General features: G+C 65.6%; 1 protein-coding gene across 1 annotated transcript in view; it reads right to left on the minus strand.

Annotated features, from left to right (window-relative positions):
- The window catches only part of PTPRN2 (protein tyrosine phosphatase receptor type N2), a 174951-nt gene that overhangs the window by 116254 nt on the left and 39275 nt on the right, over positions 1 to 19422 (minus strand). Inside the window, exon 3 of the mRNA XM_056134846.1 lies at positions 12990 to 13106. Within this exon, the coding sequence (XP_055990821.1) occupies positions 12990 to 13106 (117 nt within the window). The remainder of the gene's footprint in view (positions 1 to 12989; positions 13107 to 19422) is intronic.

Below are 19422 nucleotides of genomic sequence, written 5' to 3' on the forward strand. Positions count from 1 at the left end.
CAAGAGAACAGTGCCAGGCAGTGCAGTGGGGTTGGGGTTGGGGTTGTGTGCGGGCTGCAGGCCCACGTCAGGGCCCTCGCCCAGGAGCTAGGCAAAGGTGTGAGGACAGGCAGCATCTGGTCCCAGGAGATCTCCAACAGAACCTCCCCTCCACGGGGCTACGGTGTCTGTCCAGGGATCCACCCCCAGTGTCTGTCCAGGGAAAGACCCCCCCTGCCTCCCCGGGGAAACACCTCCCATGTCTGTCCACGGACCCACCCACGGAGCCACCCATCAGGTCTGTCCCTGGAACCCACCCACAGAGCCATCCACGGCACCTGCTCATGGAGCCCCCACGCCACTGTGTGAGGAGCTGCCTGGCAGTGGCTGTGGGCGTAGACCAGCTGGCGGCAGGCCCAGCACTGCCCAGGGCACGTCCCTCACCAGCCCCGGACGTTCCCACTCCCCGCGGTGAGCGCACCCCAAGGCCAGTCAGGGGCCTCCCCCCGTCTGTGCTGGAGCGGCCTGCCGCCGCGACTCACCTGGGCTGCTGCCCCGGGCCTCCTCGACCAGCTGCGTCCGTCGGGGCCGGGGGCCTGGGACAGGGCCTCCAGGTAGGGCAGGAGGGCCGTGGCCAGGGCCAGGTCTCTGTCCAGTGGGCCGCTCCTCCCCGTCCCGGCTCTCCGCAGTGGTGGCCTGAAACGGGAGACCGCAGGTCGGCGAGCGGCCACTGCGACGGAGGCCACCTGTTGCCCACTGCTCACACACCGCCCACTGGCTGACCACTGACCACCCGCCTGTCTGCCTGCTGCCCACCTTCTGCCCACTGCCTGCTCATCTCGCCGTCTGCCCAGCACCAGGTGGGAGGCTGGACAGTCCCTCGAGGCCTTGCAGAGATGCCGCTGCCCGCCTCAGACCCAAGTCTCAGACCTCAAACAGGCACGGGGCCGGGGGTACTCAGAGTGACCCAGAAACGCCAGCCCTGGTCTCCCTCCACGGGCCCCGGGTTCTGGGCACAGCAGTCCCAGCCAGAAGCACCTGTGTCCCGTGTGCTCGAGACACGGCGACCCTCAGCCCTCCCAAGGGGGACAGGCAGGTCCGGGTGTTTCCACAGCAACCCTCAGCCCGCCCACAAGAGATGGACAGGTCCGGGTGTTTCCATGGCAACCCTTGGCAGCCTCTCCAGAGCACGGCCCTGAGGTGGGAGCTCCCAGTGCAGTGGTCTCCGAGGGGCCGCTCAGGGCCTCTCACAAAGTCAGGTCCCACAGAACCAAGTCGGGGACGGGGGCTGGACGGGGCTGGCTGGTGGAGGTGAGCAGGTGGGCGCCGCGTCCCCGAGCCACCTGGCCTCCTGCTGCACCTCTGAGGGTCTTGCCTGCCTCCCCGTGTCCAGCCCTCACCCTCCTGCGGGCCCGACACAGCTGGCCAGCATGGCGGTATGAGACACAGGGCCACACACGGGGCCCTGGGCTCCAAGACTAAGTGCCCGGGCAGGGAGAGGTGTGAGAGGCGGGGCTTGGCCCAGAGGGGCCGGCAGTGGGATGGGGGTGGAGGTGGGGCCCTGCCCTGAGCCCCACAGCAGGGTCTTTGGGGGCAGGCACCAGCAGACCAGAGCGCTGGGTGGGACCTGGCCACAGAGCTGCAGCACAGCACTGGCTACTGACCACCAGCTGCCTGGCCAAGGGCAGACAGGGCTTGGCCCAGCTCCTTCTGGGCACTGCGTGGCCTCCTGGTTCCGGCTCCCAGCTTCTAGAAGCTTCCTCCACTTCCAGGCAGGGAGCCTTTGTGGGCAGCACCTGCACCACCTCCTCTGGCTCCCACCCACAGACTGACCCCCGGAGCAGAGGAGGAGCGAGCAGAGGTGCTTGACGTCCACGTAAGGATTCCCCCAGGAGTCTGAACTGGGCCAATCACGCGGGAATCCAAGCTGACATCTGCAGAACATCTCGCGCCTCCCCTGCGTGAGGGGGTCGGGGCGGGGGGTCTCCCACCAGAGCAGCCCTTGCACCGCCGTGCACCTGAGCACATGGGCTCCACCCAGCTGGCCCAGCTCCAGTGCGGGGCGCGTGGTTTCTCTCCCTTTGCCTGGGGGCAGCCATCCCCGCTGACGGCCACACTCTGACATCCACACTGGGCACAGCCACTCTGGTGACAGCCTGGGCTCGTGACAGCCCGCTCTGTGGGAGCCTGCCGGGGCTGCCTGGGCCTTTCTGTCAGGTGGGGATGCCCCGACCTTGGGACTCTCCTCTCTGGAGAAGCCCACACTCACCCAGGTCAGCGCCGGCCCACAGAACCCCATCTTCTCCCGAGAATCTTTCCCGGGACAAAGAGAAGGGCCTGCGGGGCAGCAGAGACCGGACTGGCTGTCCCGTGTCTGCGGAGAGCATGGCACGCTGCTAGGAGACCCCAGTGACAGGACCCACCCCTGGGCAGGAACAGCAGGGAAGGCTGAGGACTCTGGAGGGCCACACACTCAGGGGACTGGCCTCACACCGTGCACGGCCACGGGACGGCCGGCTTCACAGACCACACCTCGCAGGACGCCAGGACGCCTGGCCACAGGACGCCTGGCCTCATGTACCACACCTGACCCCTGGCCACGGGTGCCCGGCAGGCCAGCGGACGCTCCCTCCCATTGCCGGGTCCCCAAGCATGTCATGAGCACTGGAGGCAGGAAGCATCAGCCCACCCCGCGCATGGGGAGCATGAACCCTCGGGACGAGCCTTCCGACCCAGCTGCCCTGGGCAGATCCGCAGTCACAGGCGAGCCCGACTGTCCGAAGGCTGTGCAGGCTCCACACACAGTGCTCTCGGGTGTGTGCCCCTCCCAGGCCCCGCTCACCTGCAGGGCAGTGCGCTCACCTGGCGGGGTGCCGAGGGGTCATCCTGAGCAGGTCAGCGAGCTCCCGGGCCACAGCGTGCTGGGCGTGGCCGTCGTCCTGCCATGAGAGGCCTGTGGGCACAGGATCCAAAGCCACATCACTGGCCAGTCGCAGCGGCTGCCCCCCAGAAACGCCCCGAGCCTCCCGCCCGCCACGTCCTGCTGCTCCAGGGGCCCCGGGGTGGGGGTGGGGTGGGGTGGGAGCGCAGGCCATTGGGCGCCCGCCACACCGGGTCCCAGACGTGTTGGGGATTCTGTCCACGGGAAGGCAACGGTCGCGGCAGCCAGCACCCGCGCCAAGTGACAGTCCGGCGCCCTGCCCGGCTGCCCCTGCCGCCATCCCTCCAGCCCATCCTGCCAGAGGGCCGTCGAGTGGCACGAAATAAGGGTATTGTTACTCCGAGAGCAATTACCACGGGGCTTAATGTACTGTATCGGAGGCTAATTACATTATATTTATACTCAAATGTTATGACAAAGAGCTTTATAACAAGGACGGCGTAGTTATGAAGGCAAAATCCATGTGATTATGCATTAATTACATGCACTGCAGATCACATGGTAATTATACCCGGAATCACCAAATAACTCCCAAGAATAATTATTATGCAATTTGTACATTTCAGATCTCATGGTAACACGGCAGCAGCCAGCAACCCCCCCCCCCAATTATCATTATCTAATCACCAGATACCATGTCACTGCAGAGATCGCTTTATGCCCTATAAAACCACGTCACCCAAGTCCTCAACTCGGGCCAGCAGTGCTCGTGGGTGAGTGCTCGTGGCGAGTGCTCGCGGGTGAGTGTTCATGGGTGAGTGTTTGCGGGTGAGCGCTCATGGGTGAGTGCTCATGGCAGGCTGGGGAAGACACAGAAGCGCTGCTGACACAGCCAGTCAGTGACAACTCCGAGTTCAGGTGCAACCCTCACGCCGACAGAGCTGAGCCTGGCAGACTACGAGAGGCTGCGGGTTCTCATCCCAGCTCTGGGCCCTCCCTGAGGCCACAGGCCCCGGGCAGAGCAGCGAGGGGCCAGCTCAGGCTCGCCCCGGGGGAGGGTCAGCACCAAATGCCCTGAAACACCCGCTGCCTTCTCGTGGCTGTGGTTGCCCCGGGCGCTTTTAACGGCAGACATGCACGGCATCTGCACAGCAGCCAGTACCGGGGCAGGGCAGGGCCGCCCACCCCCACCCGGGGGCCCCCAGCAGCCGTGTCTACCCGAGGCAGAAAACTGCGCACCAAGGGGGCCCTGAAAACGTTTCTCGGGACTGAAAGACCCCCAACAAGGCTTCTCACTGTGGGGGGTGGGGCTGAGAGGCGTGGTGGCCGCTGGGCTGAGGGGCATGAGGGACACGGGGGGCCAGTGGCCGCTGGACTGGAAGAGGCCCCGGGGCGTGGGCGCCAGCCCTGGGCGAGCTCCCCGGGAAGCAGGGGCTTGTTCAGACGTAACCAAGGGGCCGGAGCAACAGCACAGCAGGGAGCATTTGCCTTGCACGCAGCGACCCGGGTTCGATCCCTGGCACCCCACATGGTCCCAAAGCACCGCCAGGAGTGATCCAGAGTGCAGAGCCAGGAGTCAGCCCTGGGCATCACCGGGTCTGACAAGAAAAAAAAAAAAAGGCGTGAGGAGTGTCGGCTTAGCCCAGCACACCGACACAGCCCAGGGCCATGAGGCTGACCCCACAGCACCGGAGACCTCCCGCCAGGCGCGGGGGACCAGCGCCTGCTTTTATGGGGCACTCCTGTTGCCTGGCCTCATGCTCAGGGACGCGGGTGCACATGCGTGATGGCGTCCCGTCATGGTGACAGGAGTTCTTACTGGCGTTCAGCTTCAAGTGGAAACGTTCATCCCAAGAGCAGACAGGGTGGGCTTTCCACCCACAAGCTGGAGCAATAGCACAGTGGGTAGGACATTCGCCTTGCAAGCGGTCGACCTGGCCGACCCGGGTTCGATTCCTCCGCCCCTCTTGGGGAGCCCGGCAAGCTACTGAGAGTAACTCGCCCACATGGCAAAGCCTGGCAAGCTCCCTGGGGCATATTCGATATGCCAAACATGGGAACAAGTCTCACGATGGAGACGTTACTGGGCCCGCTCGAGCAAATCGATGAACAACGGGAGGACAGTGCTACAGACGGTGCTGTCCACAAGCTGAACCATCTTCAAAGCGCATTCGATAAGCCGATGGTAAAACCAAAGACGTAAATGATGAGCTTCCACTGTAGCCCTAAGGGGAAGGCCGCAGGCTGGCTGCGCCCGAGGCAGCGGTGTGGGCTGGACAGTCCGGACATGATCGGGCAGTGCAAGTGGACACGCGGGGACCTGGGCTGTGGCAACGGGGCGCGGAGTCGGGCAGGAACCCCCGTGAGCCCCTGCTGGGGTGTGGCAGGGGGCGGCCTGGCAGAGCGCCCCTTCCGGAAGATGTGGAGTGCTCTCTGACCCCCCAAAATGGGGCACAGGGGGCCCACAGGCCGACCCCTAACCCAGGTGGCCTCGTGGCCCTCAGACATGGGGCTCGGGGGGAGCCCAGTGGGCGGGGGCCCGGCTAGCCAGTCAGTGGCAACCGAGCCCTGTGCCCAGGAGACCCTGGGCCAGCAGGGTGCTGTGGGGCCTCCGCCCGCCTCACCCTCGGGCAGAGACCCCAAACCCATAGTCTCCACACTATTCCAGATGCCGTGTCCTGGCGGTGAACTCGAGTGGACGGAGCCAGAGTCCATGGCCAGTGGGTGAGGACAGCGACAAGCCTGAACCCCCAGGCAGAGTTAAAGCAAGACAGGCCTGGACGCTGCTGAGGGCAGCCCCTGCCGTCCCCATGAGGACACGAGGCCCCGACGGGGCTCGCTCCAGGGACGGGCCACAAAGGTCATGCCACGACCCAGGGGAGAAATCCCGGAGTCTGTGGGCCCGACACCCTGGGAGAGACGGGGACGTCCCTGGCCCTCCCCAGCAGAGACGGGCTGCAGGCCCCTCCTGCAGCACCCGCCAGGCAGGGCTGGGGCCCAGGAAGGACCCAGGTGGTGTCCGTGTGTCTGGCTCACAGCATCAAGCAGAAGGAACCCGGGACAGACTGAATCTCCCTGGCTGCTCCCAACTGCAAAGAAATGCCCTGCCCTGATGAGAACACAGGACGCCCAGGACGACGCCCAGGACACGGGACGGCTTGGAGAGGGGTCCAGGCAACAGGAAGGCCAAGCAGGAAGGGAGCAAAGGCAGGGGTGGGGTCAGCAGGCAGCTGGGCAGGGCGGGACGGACTCCTGGTCTCGGCCAGGCTCTTGGGTTGTCGTTCTCACAGGTCAGAACGTCCCCGGCCGGGCTTGGGGCAAACACGTCCTGTGGCACGAGTCGAGCCTAGACCAGAGAAGAGCTTCTCTCGATCCCGGCTACAGTGAGCGTCTCTACACCAACTACAGAGACAGGGAGAGTGAAAGCGTCTGATCGCTCATGTCGGGCGCACAGGGCCGGCCCCAGGAACAATCTAGGAACCGTGAGAGAGAACGGTTCAAACGACAGTGGGGTCAGGGCTGCACAGAGCCCGGCTCAGAACCAAGCACCCGAGCGGCTCTCGGGGGGCGCAGAGAGCGACAGCTGGACGGCGTTGCCCGCGGGAGGCCCACGCCGTCCCCTCCAGCACACACAGTCCCCTGAGCGCAGCTGCCTGCGGCCGCAAACAAAACAAAGGGAAAAAAAACAACCTCAAAGCAAGCAGAACAAAGGAAAAGCTGGAGATCAGGAATCAGGAAGACGGAAGCAAGAAGGAAACAGGGCAAACAGCCTGGTGCCACGAGAAGGCGCCCCACGGGAGGACGGCCAGGCGTCCCACACCGAGGCCACAGCACGGCCACGCCAGCCCGGCCGGCCGCTGAGAGGTGAGTGTTCTGTCCCAGACCCCCAGAGGCCCGAGGCTCCCAGGGGAAAGCCCACAGCACTGGAGGCAGAATCCAGACGGAATCCAGGCCACCCTCCGGACGCAGCGAACCAGGTTCCAGGCTGACTGAATGTGGTTCATCTCAGACTGATACCAAGCGAGAAAATCACCCAGGTTCCTGCACACACACGGGAGCGTGACCCAGCAGAGCTGACCAGGGCCTCCCTCCTAAGCCACAACTCTTTCTTTTAGAGAAAAATGACTGAGCGATAGCACAGCGGGGAGGGCGTTTGCCTTGCACGCGGCAGACCCAGGTTCGATTCCCAGCATCCCATATGGTCCCCTGAGTACAACCAGGGATGATTCCTGAGTGCAGAGCCAGGAGTAACCCCTGTGCATCGCCGGGTGTGACCCCAAAAGAAAAAAAAATTACTGAGGTCTTGTGGTTTCCAATGCTATTCGTAATGGTTCTTCCTGCGATGCCAACACATCACAACTTGTTCTGACATGCACCAATACATGTATTGTGACACGTGCCAACATGCACTAACACAGGCTGACACATGCCAACAGGCACCAGGACAGGCTGACACGTGCCAACTTGCACTAACACACATGCCAACACATTCTAGTGCTGACAGACATGCACCCACATATGGTGACTTACACTTCCTATGGGCTGACATCCACCATATGCTGACATGCTCCAAAGTACACAAACACATGCCAACACATTCTGACATATGTCAACACATGATAACATGATTCCATGTGCACCGACACGTGTCAACATGTCCCGACATGTGCTGATGAGCCACACGTGCTGACAAATAACAACCAACACACACAACCCCATACATGTGTCGCAACACACATGACACGCACCAATACATGTGTCAGCACACGGTGACATGGGTCAACACGTGTGACGACATGTTAACATGTGCCAGAAACGCTGACACCTGCTGACGTGTCAACCCCCGCTGGCACATGCCACCACATACATGGGGTATGCTGGCAGGTGCCAGGCGTCCCACGGGAGACAGTGAAGAGGCCCCGGGATCTGCTGTGGCCACGACTCAGTCCTGGGGTCTGGGCAGGGGCTGTGTCTGCTCTCTGCAGGGGAGGGGCTGTTCCATCACAGCCCCGCGCCCTGATCCGCCTCGGCTGCTCCGTGCAGTGTCAGGGACTCCTTCGCTGTGGGGCTCCTTGCTCTGTGCCCGATGGCTCCACTGCACTGACCCGATGCTCCCCTCCTGCCACCTTGGGGAGGCCGCCCCCCACCATGCCCGAGGGACGCGCGGAGAGGGACCGTGGTCGGTTGGAAGCCCTGTCCTGCCCTCCAGCCCCGGCGTGTCCTGATTCTACTTTGTCCACTTCTCATCTCCCGGGAGTGAGTCTCTGCCGTCGGGAGGCCGTGCCCATGCGCAGAGACCCAGAGGGGCTTCCGAACGTCACGCTAGGCTCTCCACGCAGGCCTGCTGGCCAGGCGTCTGCTCTACCCCTGCCCTGTTCCGGGAGACTCCGGAACCCGCGTCTGGGCCCCGCAGAGGGGTCGGGACCACAGCGCCCGGGGCATTCGGGAGCGTCCAGCCTGGCCAGAACCTGCAGCCGAGCATCTCCCGGGCTCCGAGGGGCCACGGTGCTCCCCGAGCCACGGGTCTGGCCTGATTCTCCTTCCGGGGCGGTGCTGGGCTCTCTCTCCCCAGCAGCGGGCTTCGCTGGTGTGTCAACCTCGACACGGGAGGCAGCACACGAAGCACAGGTGCTCTGGGCATGAGGAGCCCGGGGCCGGGGCAGGCACCACCGGGATGTGGCCTCATGGGATCCCCAGAGCCAGGGGAGCCCTGGGCACAGCCGGGGTGACACGGAAACACGGAACGGGAGGGGAGAGAGCTGGGACTGGGGCAGCCTGCCACGGGCCAGGCTCGGCGCGGCGTCCTGGGAGGGAGCGGCCGGGGAGGCTGCCCCTGGGCACAGTTCCGGTGCCTGACGCCTCGCTGTGGCCACGGAAGGGCCCCCGGAATGTGCTGTGGAGCTGGGCGCTGCCATGAAGGCCCGGGGCCCCCTCAGGACACGGAGTGGCCGCATCCACCCGCACCTGCACCCAAACCCTAGGGGTACGTCCTCCAGGGCAGGGGCCACGCTCAGCGTTTGGGTGCTCCAGCCCGGGGTCAGTCTGAGCTCTCCTCTGGGGGTGCCCACAGGGTGTTTCCTGCCTCGGGCCCCCACCATGGGGCCCACGAGCCACAGAGCTGGGGGAAGGGCCCGTGCAGGGCCGGGACAGCCTGGGGCAGGGTCTGACGGAGGCACGTGGGCCCCAGGCCTCTCACGCCGTGTTAGGAGACGCACCCGTGTCCACACCGCAGGAGGGCCGAAGCCTGGCCGCCCTGTGGAACGACACGGGTGAGGGTGGGGCGGGGACGGCCAGACTGAGACCCCCCTCCCCAGCGCTGTCCTGGCCCTGCCTGAGGCAGAGAGGGGCCAGGGCTGGGCCCTCCAACCCCTGGCTGGAGCTGTGGGCTCGGGGCAGGCACAGAGGGGCAGGAGCTCTTGGGAACAACCGGGCAGTGGCCGGTGCCCTGCCTGGGGTTGGTGGGGGGCTGCTGCAGCTCCTCCCACCACGACGAGGCACATCCCACACCCCCTCATGCCGGGCCAGGGACCCAGACCCCGACTGTCCCTATGGCCAGGCTATGTATGCCCAGGCAGTGCTGGACGTGTCCCCGAGGCCACCGCTGTCTGGCTTCAGGCACGGAGAGGGACAAGCCGTCCCCATGGGCACTCACCCAGGGAGAGAGACCCCAGGGACCCCCCTCCGGGCTCCACGGGGCGTGCGGGAGCCGCCCAGACCACCCACCTGCCGAGCCGGCCTCTCGCCCTCGTGGCCTCTCCAGGACTGCCCTGGTCACTGTGCCCGGACAGTCCTCGTGGTGCTGCCGCGCCCCGCCCTGGATGGCTGGAGCACAGGGACCCACAGCCGAACGTCCTCGGAGCTGGGCTGGCCCCCGCGACGGAGTCTCCACGCGAGCCTGCCCGCTGCTGCAGCCTGGCACGTGGGCTCCCGAGACCTGAGCCAGCCCGAGTGAGCACCAGACTCGGAGTAGCCTGTGGGCTGCAGAGCCCCCGGGCCCGGTTGGCCCCACAGTAGCACTGACGTCCCGGGCCCCTTGGCCCAGGAGGACGACAGGCAGCTCCGCGTCAAAGGGCGCAAGCGAGACCCTCCTCACCGCTGGGGGCCCGGGTGGGGCCCTTGCTCTCCGCCCACTCCTGCCCGCCTGAGCCAGGCTCTCCGGGCTCCGGTCCATCCCGCCATCAGCACAGAGAGGCCGGCGGTCACTCGCACTCAGGACACCGCTGCCCTGGGCACCAACGTCCAGGCTGACCCTTACACCTGCTCCTCCTAGGCCGAGGGCTGCCTCACCCGAGCTCCAGACAGGACTGCTTGTCCACGCGGCCACGGCGTCTGCCTGGCAATGGCCAGGGTCCTCACTGCGAGCAGAGGGAATGGGGCGTCAGGCGTCCACTGCTGACCCAGGCCAGCCTCAGCAAGGCCAGCAGGAAGGAGCGGGCAACGGATGCCGTGTCTGTCGGGAGCTCCTGGTCCTCACCGTGATCCAGGCGTGGCCTTGGGACGTGGGGACGGGGGATTCACAGGGCCCAGGGCCGCAGCGAGAGCTGACACACGGGCACTGCCCGCCCCTCAGGGCCCCGCGGGGACATGGGACACAGAACCAGACCCGACCACCCATGCGCCCACACCCAGGGAGCACTCTGGAAGTCTGGGCTGATGGGCACAGGGGTGGCGTGACAGCAGGTGAGTGAGGTTGGGGGCGTGGGCTCTCCCCCCGGAGCGATGGGTCTGCTGGTGGCACCCCGGGGCCTCCAACTTCCTGTGCCCAGACCCCCTCGAAGAAATGGGGGGAGGGGGCATTTCACAGAGCTCGTTCCCGGGACACAGAGCAGACGGAAGTCGGGGTCTACACTCTTCTCCAGTCGGTTCAACCGAGCACTGGGGCTGGGGTCTCAGGGGTCTTCCCCCAGCCCCTGCCTGTCTCACACTGAGCTGAGAGAGTGGCCGGGGGGTCAGAACCAGGCCGGTGTGAGCCACGCTGTGGTCTGGGAGACCGAAAGGACGGGGGGGGGGGGGGGCTTAGGATGCAGCTTGGGTGGCGGAGGTCAGGACCCGGCCTGCAAGAGGGGCCACGGGGCCCTGCCCCAGGGCGGGGGCTGTCCAGGAAGGGAGCAGGCGGCCCGGTCCCCGCCGCGGCCTGGGTGGGGGCTGGAGCGGGCTCAGTGCAGTGGAGCCTGCGGGGAAGGGAACATTCCAGAGAGGCCAGGCACCGTGTGCCTGGGAGCTGTCCTGTCCACAGCAAGCTGGTGGCAGTGACCACTTCGGGCAGCCCCGGGCCCCACCTGCCCTGCCCCTCCTGGGGTCCACGTGGTGGGGAGTGAGTGAGGCTGGACCGAGGGTCCCGGCACACGCCCCACCCCGGCCTTTGGGAGCGGGCTCTGTCCTGAGCTGGTGTGTCACTCGGGCCCTGGGTCTCTCGAGTTGCCTCACCCACCCTGCCCGGACAGCTTCACGGGACCCCTGAGGGGGAGCACCTGCCCGACGTCCTGCGGGCAGCACCCAGGTGGGGGCCGAGCAGCCAGACGTCACTTTTGACCAGCAGAGTCGGGCGGGCCACGGCGCAGGGACTCGCCACGTTCCTGGTCAGCAACGAGAAGAGGCTGACTGCCCGCCAGCGTGGGTGGGCAGGGCTCGTGATGGCACCCAGGAGGAGAGCTGCAGTCTGCTGGCCGGACAAGGGCTCGCGGGACAGGGGCCCCTCGGCCATCTCCTGATGTGGACCCAGCTGGCCCAGTGGCCCGGCCCCTCCTCAGGCCTGACAGCCACAGTTGAGGGACGGCAAGTGGGTGTCCTCTCTGAGTCCCCTAAACAGGGTGGCCACGGAGCAGGGGAGGGGGCAGGCAGTGACCACTGGGCGTGCCAGGTGGGTGGGTCAGGTTGGGTGTGTCGGGCGGGTGTGTCTCTGCACTGGGTCTCTCTGGGGCAGGCGTGGGGGTGGTCCAGACCTGGTCTGCGGCCCCCCAGCCTCTCTGCTCTGCCCTGTGTCGACTGCAGATGCCCAGGTCCATGGGCACAGCCAGGGTTACCTTACCTGGCCTGGAACCCCCAGCCAGCCAGTGCCAACGACACCGTGACCCAGAGGCCCTGCTGGGCGGCAGGAGGCTGACCCCAAGGGGGCCACAGTCGGACCCCAAGAAAAATGGTTGGTGCAACCCCAGCGCTAACCACAGAGCCCACTGCGGCCCAGGGCACACCCCTGCGGAGTGTGCAGAATGTGTGGTGTGTGGAGTGTGGGTGTGGGTGTGGTAGGGGCTCCCCAGGCCGCACACTGCCGGGCAGAGGGGTTGGCGCCCTCTGGCCTCTGGACACGCTAGTGAGCCCGCCCGGCTGGCTCCAGGAAGCTGGCTGGTCCTCACGACCTGAGAAATGGGTCCCTGGAGGCCTTTCGTTAGCGCACGATGGGCCAGGGTCCAAGGAGGCGGAGGGCGGCACGGCAAGGGGCGCCCCTCTAGTCGGCAGAGGGCACGGCAGGGAGGACACAGGTGCCGGTCAGGGAGTGGCCGCCCACAGCCTCAGCCCCCTCCCCCGCCCCCCGCTCCGCGCACACCAGCAGGACAGACGCTCTGGGCCAGAGGTCAGGCCGCCTCCCGCCGCCCACCCTGCGGAATCTCCAGGTCAGCTGCGCCCGTCCGCGCTGCCCTGTGACCACCAGAGCCAGAACGACCCGGCGGCCTGGGCAGGACAGCGTCAGCGCCCCAGTGCCGGGCCAGCAGTGGGACCCCGAGACCAGCTCAGCTCGGCTCGGCTCGGCCTGCCGGGACAGGTCTGCAGCGCAGGACGGGCGGGCGGCCACGGAGGCCAGGAAGGCCTGGAGGTGCATAGGAGGAGCCCCGCCCAGGCGGGGCCCGGTGGGAGCACGGACAGGGCCCCGGCAAAAGTCCACCTGCGCCCAGAACACAGAGGGAGGCGCCGCCCACTGAGCAGTCCAGCTCTGGCTTCTACACAGCCCTCCCCCAGCCCCTCCCCAGCTCCTCCTCCTCCCCGTTTGTGTGTCTGTGTGTGTCTGTGTGTCTGTGTCTGTGTATCTGTCTGTGTCTGCATTGCCTGTGTTTTTCTGTGTGTGTGTCTGTGTGTCTGTGTGTGTCTGTCTGTGTGTGTGTCTGTGTCTGTGTGTGGGTCGGGCCCACCCTACCTGTGTCTGAGTCGGGTGGCTGCTGCAAGCTGGCCCTCAGGCGCTGAGTCCCCAGGGACACTGGGTAGCCGGGCACGTCCATGGCGGGAAGCCACTGGCACCTTCCGAACGCTCCATCTGCGAGGGACAGAGATGAGGGCATAGTGAGGCCACTTCAGTGAGGAGGAGTCACTCCCACCCAGCAGCTCCAGGCTGGCCGGCGCGTGCACACGGCCCCGGAGTCCTCACTCCAAGCACCACAGCCACGAAGGCTCAGGAAGCAGTGCTCAGGAGACAGCCAGACCCGGGGAGCCCCGAGATGCCTCTCCCGCCCCCGCCCCGGGTGCCTCGCTGTCCGCACAACAGCCAGGATGGCAACAGAAAGCCAGCCGTGCTCGGGGCCAGCACACCCAGGAGCGCACGCACGTCGCGGGCCGGGGGCGCCGGCCTCCGTGGGGCGCTGGCAGAGGGGCAGAGAGAGCGCAGGGGGGCCCTTCAGCCGGGCATTCACGGCTCGACGCCGCCTCGGCTGCCTTCCAGCCACGCCTTCTAATTAATTTAGGCACCAATTAGTCTGCATTCAGCAAACTGTTCACTTTGAGACCAGCTTCCCGTGGGGGGTTCAAACATTCAAACGGCGCCTTTGGCACACAAAGAGCGGCCGAGGGCAGCGGGTGCGGGCGGCGGGCATCTGCACCCGGCCGCGGGCGGCTCCTCTCATTGTCCACAACAGTTTCATTTCCCTGAAGAAAGCCATTCAGGGGCAACAGGTTTAATGAGCGCCGCGATCCCGGCCTCTCCGGTAGTCAGCGGCAGCATCTTGAGGACCTCGGGCCTCTCCCGCGTGGGGCGGCCAGCCCAGCCCCGCGCCACCTGCCCAGCTGCCCCGGGGGACAATGGCCGGGCCCCTGCCACCGCAGCGTCCCCTGGTCGCGGGCACAGAGGTCCCAGGGGAGCAGGGCGGGGGGGGGACAGAGGAAGCCTGGGTGCAGGGAGCCGGCAAGCTCCCACGTTGATGGGGGGCGGAGAGAGGAGCAGGAGGGGCCCCCCGAGGGGGAAGCCAAGGCACCACCCCTGTCCCTCCTGGGCAGGACGTCGCCCTCCCCCAAGACAGTCAGCCCTTCCCTCGGCACACCCCAACGTGCTGCCAGTCTGGGGCGTGGCTCCTCCAGGCACCAGCCTTCGATCCCTTGTGTGGAGGACGGAGCCAGGAAGTGAAGCACACACACTCACACCCAAGCACCCACGCACACACCTACGCACACCACGCACTCAAGGCACCTGTGCACACCCACACACACACACACCCATGCATTCACATATGCACACCCATGCACTCATACAAGCACATCCACGCATGCACCCATGCGCGTCCATTCACTCACACATGCACATCCATGCATTCATCCATGCACATCCATGCACACACATGCACACCCATGTACACATGCACATCCATGCACACACATGCATATCCATGCACTCACATATGCACATCCATGCACACACGCGCACACCCACGTACACTCACATTCATGCACACATGTGCACATCCATGCACACCCTCACACGCACACACGTGCACACCCACGCACACATGTGCGCCTCTGCACAGGAGCCAGCACAGCCTGTTGACCTGCGGCAGGGCTGCAGCATCCCGGGCACAGGGAGGGGCTTCAGCAGCCTGGAGCAGCCCCCCTGGTGGGCTCAGCCGTCCCTCTGGGTCCTCCTGGCCTCCCGCCCGACACCCAACCAGCCTTTGGAGACGCGGCCACAGTGCCCCCTGGTGGGCCCTTCCCTGCACTGCAGGGTCCCCAGGAGGCCAGGTGACAGCAGCTCTGTGCAGGCTGACACAGACACACAGACACACACGCATGGGTGTGTACATGCACAGAAATGCACACGGGCACAGGCATGCACACAAGCCTACATAGGCACACATACACATGCATATGTACACGTGTATACACACATACACACGCCTCACGTGCATATGCACATATGTCCATTCACCATACACACAAACACCTACGCACACATATACACATACATACATACGCACAGACACAGATGCACATTCACATACAACCACACGTAAATACACACGTTCACACGTACGCCCCCACATACACACCCTTGCACACAGGCATTGGGCTTCCACCATGGGCGTCCACGCCAGCCGGGGCAGCTGAGGGGTCGGCTGAGCCCTGCACAGCCACCCACCCCAACGGTTCCAGGACAACCGCTGCTCCCTCATGGATGGGCGCTGGTGAGGGCAGCGGGAGCAGGACCGCCGGGCGGGGCTCAGGCCCTCGCGGTACCCATGTCGCCGACATGGGACAGCTATTTGGCCACGGGCCGCTGGTCTCTGGGGCCCGAGCAGCTGCAGCCGCCATGTCCCAGGTCCCCACAGAGGGGCCGTTGGGACAAAGCTGCAGGCAGGCGACTCTGCCGGGGTGGGGGCAGACCCACGGTCACACCAGTCCCCGAGGACGGCGGGGTCGCAGCAGTGAGCCCCCCCCCCGCAGCCCAGCCCACTGCCCGGGACGGCGGGGGGTGCTGCAGGACCCCCGCGGCACCCACCAGGCCCAGCACCCACGGGGCTGCCTCGGAGGGCCCCGGGCACCACCACAGGACAGCAAGGCCACGGCCGTCGGCATCACCCGCCCAGCGGCCGGGACGGCCCATGCCGAGGGCAAGGGACACGGCTCGGCAAGGAGCTGTCCATGCTGAGGGGGCGGGGGCAGCTGCCCAGGGCAGCAGCCGGGAGCCACTCGACCCAGTTCAGGGACAGGGCTGATTGGAGGGCGGCGCCGGTGGCCCACGAGAGTACCACCGTCAGGCCATGCAGGAACGGGCAGGGGGCCACCAGGACCGCCTACTTCCTACCATCTGGCCACCGGGAGCGTCCCCAGTGCCGGGTACAGAGCGGCCAGTGGTGACTCCAGATGACGGCCCTGGGGGGACACAGGCTGGGAGGAGACAGCAGAGTCACCGCCCGGGACCAGCCCGGCTCCTTGGGAAGGCCCAGGGCCGGCTCTGCTCACCACAGCGAGTCCGGAGGGGCCGGATCTGGGCCAGACCTGCAGAGGGATGACCGTTGGCCACGGTGGAAATGGCGGGGCAATGACACACCAGCCTACCTATCAGCCACCGGGGCCCGCTCAGCAGGGGCGGCCACGCAACACATGCGAGCACACATGCCCGACACAGTACACACACACCACAACACACACCCAACACAGTGCACACACACACATGCCACCACACACGCTCAGCACAGTACACCCACACACACCATACATGCTCAGCACAATACACCCACACACACCACCACACATGCCCAACACAGTACACACACACCACCACACATGCCCAACACAGTACACACACACCACCACACATGCCCAACACAGTACACACACACGCCATCACACATGCTCAACACAGTACACCCCCACACATACCATACACGCTCAAGACAGTACACCCACACAACCATATATGCTCAACACAATACACCCACACATACCACCATACACGTTCAACACAATACACCCACACATACCACCTACACACTCAAATCACAGTACACTCACACACACCACCATACGCACTCAACACACAGTACACTCACACATACCAGACTGCACACTCAACACAGTCCACTCACACACCACCATTCACACTCAACACACAACATGCACACCCCACCATACATGCTCAACACAATACACTTGCACGCGCCAACACAAACATGCTCAGCACACACAGACCACACTCATATACAACAGACAACCCCATACACAACACATAAAGACACGCCAACCATGCACAGAAACACACGGAACACACAGACGGCGCCTAGGCAGACACATGAGATGGGGCACATGCAAGGACACTGCGTGGGGCCCGGAGGCAGAACCCGTGGCAGAGGACAGGTCTGACCACGGCAGCCCGTCCCCCGCCCCCACAGGCGCCCGCGCCCTGGCACCCAGCAGACTGGCCGAGGCGCCCAGACAGGGACCGTCCCCGCGCCTGCTCTCGGCGCCACCCTCTGGGCTTGCCCCACTGGCCTTTCTGAGCCGCCACAGAGCCGGTGCCTGTCCCTGGGTCCGAGGGAGCCACTGGAAGACCCGGAGCAGAAGCCACAGGCTGCCAGGCCAGGGCTCATGCAGGGCTGCCCTTCCCTACGCCCCCCAACCCTGCCCCTCACACCCCGACCCCCGACCCCTGCCCCTCACACCCTATTCTCCACACCTCACACCCCGACCCCCGTACCCCTGCACCCTCACACCCCGCTCGCCACCCCCTGCCACCTCACACCCTGCTCCCCGCACCCCTGCTCCCCGCCCTTCTACAACCCTGCTCCCTCATTCCTGCTCCCCGTAGCCCCCACCCTCTGAATCCCTGCACCCTGCTCCCCCCACCCCTGCACCCACTCTGAGCGACAGACCCCGCCCCAGCCACGCAGACTGTGGCAAACATGCCAGAGCGCATGCCCAGCTCTGGAGGCGGACACTGGCCTCTCCTCCCACAGCCTGGCAGGAGCAAACACCCAGGGTCAGCACCCAGGGCCAGCAGCCACGTCCAGCACACAACGACCTGCACCCAGACCCCAGGACTAGGCCTCAGCACCCAGCACCCACTGACCACTCACTGATCAGCTCCCAGAACCAACACCCATGACTAGCACAAGATCTCAGCACCCAGACCCCAGCCCTCACGGACAACTCACTGACCAGCACCCACTGACCAGCAACCAGGGGCCAGCAGGAGCAGCAGCATTAGGAGAGGAAGAGGCTGCCTGGGGCTGAGCCGCACAGCAGGGAGTGAGGCGTCCACGTGTGTGTGTGTGTGTGTGTGTGTGTGTGTGTCTGTGGGGGGAGCTGGGGGGCGGCTTGAGGTGCCTCCTGGGACCCTCTGCTCTCTGGCCACTGAGCACAGCTCTGGGCTGGACCGCAGAGTGGGGCCCCTCCCAACCTGGGCTTGAGTCCAGCCCCTGAGGGAGAAGCCCCAGAGGCCCCTGGGAGACGCGCCCCCCCCTGGCCGAGGAGGGGGCCACAGGTCAGCCTCACACAGGTGCCCCAGGGGGACAGATGGGCCTGAGGGCAGGGGTGCAGGTTGGTCCTGCAGGGAGAGGCTGGGACAGTGACGCCAGGTCTAGGGACTGCAAGAGGTGGGGTCACCTGTGGGGAGTCAGGTGACACCTGTGGGAGTCAGGTCACACCTGCAGGGTGGGTCACACCTATGAGGTCAGGTCATACCTGTGAGATCAGTTTCAGCTGTGAGGTGGGTCACCTGTGGGGAGTCAGATCATACCTGTAGGGAGTCAGGTCACACCTGTAAGTCACGACTGTGGGGTGGGTCACACCCATAAAGTCAGGTCAGATCTGTGGGGTGGGTCACACTTGCAGGGTCGGGTCACACTGTGGGGAGTCAGGTCACACATGTGGGACTGGATCACCCCGTGAGGTGGGTCACACCTTTGGGGTCAGATCACACCGTGAGTCACACCTGCAGGGTCGATCACACCTGTGCCGCGTCATTCCTGGAGGCGGGAGGCTCTGGGGAGACTGGTCCAGGGCAGCGAGGGAGGGGCAGTGAGGCCAGTGTCACAGGACAGACAGACTGTGGGGCTGGAGCGACAGCACAGTGGGGAGGGCATTTGCCTGGCACACAGCCGACCTGGGTTCGATCCCCGGCATCCAATAGGGTCCCCCGAGCACCGCCAGGAGTCATTCCTGAGTGCAGAGCCAGGAGTCAGCCCTGAGCATCGCCGGGTGTGACCCCCCAAAAAAGCATAAAAAATACAGAGATAGACTGTCCCCTCCCTGGGGGACAGCACAGATATCCAGAGGTCAGAGCTGGGCAGAGGCAGGAGGGCTGGGACAGGGGCTGGGGGGTCAGCACTGGCATACGGCAGCCCTGGCACGCCGGTCAGAGGGGGGTTCCGACCTGCCGCCATGTCTCCCGGGGTCCCCCCGGACGCCTGGTGCTGAGGCTCATATCTCAGCCGGGGGGAGAGCCGTGGTGGGCTGCGGCCCAGGTGACCGGCCAGGCCCGGCCAGGCAGTGAGGGGCAGGACCACAACCTCCACGGGGCAGCACCACCAGGCGGCCTCTGCCCAGCACGGCTGCCCCTGTGGGGCGGGAAGGGGCCACCCTGACTCCAGCACTGCTGCCCCTCAGTGGGGGAGGGGCTGGGCTGTGGGGCCGACTGCCACCCAGACCCCAGGCAGCCCCGGGCTGTGGCCCCAGGGGGCAGCTTAGACGGCCACCACAGTGCCCTCCACGCAGGCCAGCCACGCCAGCAGGCCCACAAGCGTTGCAGAAATGACCCGGGGGGAGTGGGACAGGAAGGGGCCGCAGCAGGACAGGCTGGCACTGGGGGGGGGGCTCTCCCCGGGGGGAGTGGGACAGGAAGGGGCCGCAGCAGGACAGGCTGGCACTGG

This window comes from Sorex fumeus, unplaced genomic scaffold (genome assembly GCF_029834395.1).
Source record: "Sorex fumeus unplaced genomic scaffold, SorFum_2.1 ptg000107l, whole genome shotgun sequence".
Classification (NCBI taxonomy): domain Eukaryota; kingdom Metazoa; phylum Chordata; class Mammalia; order Eulipotyphla; family Soricidae; genus Sorex; species Sorex fumeus.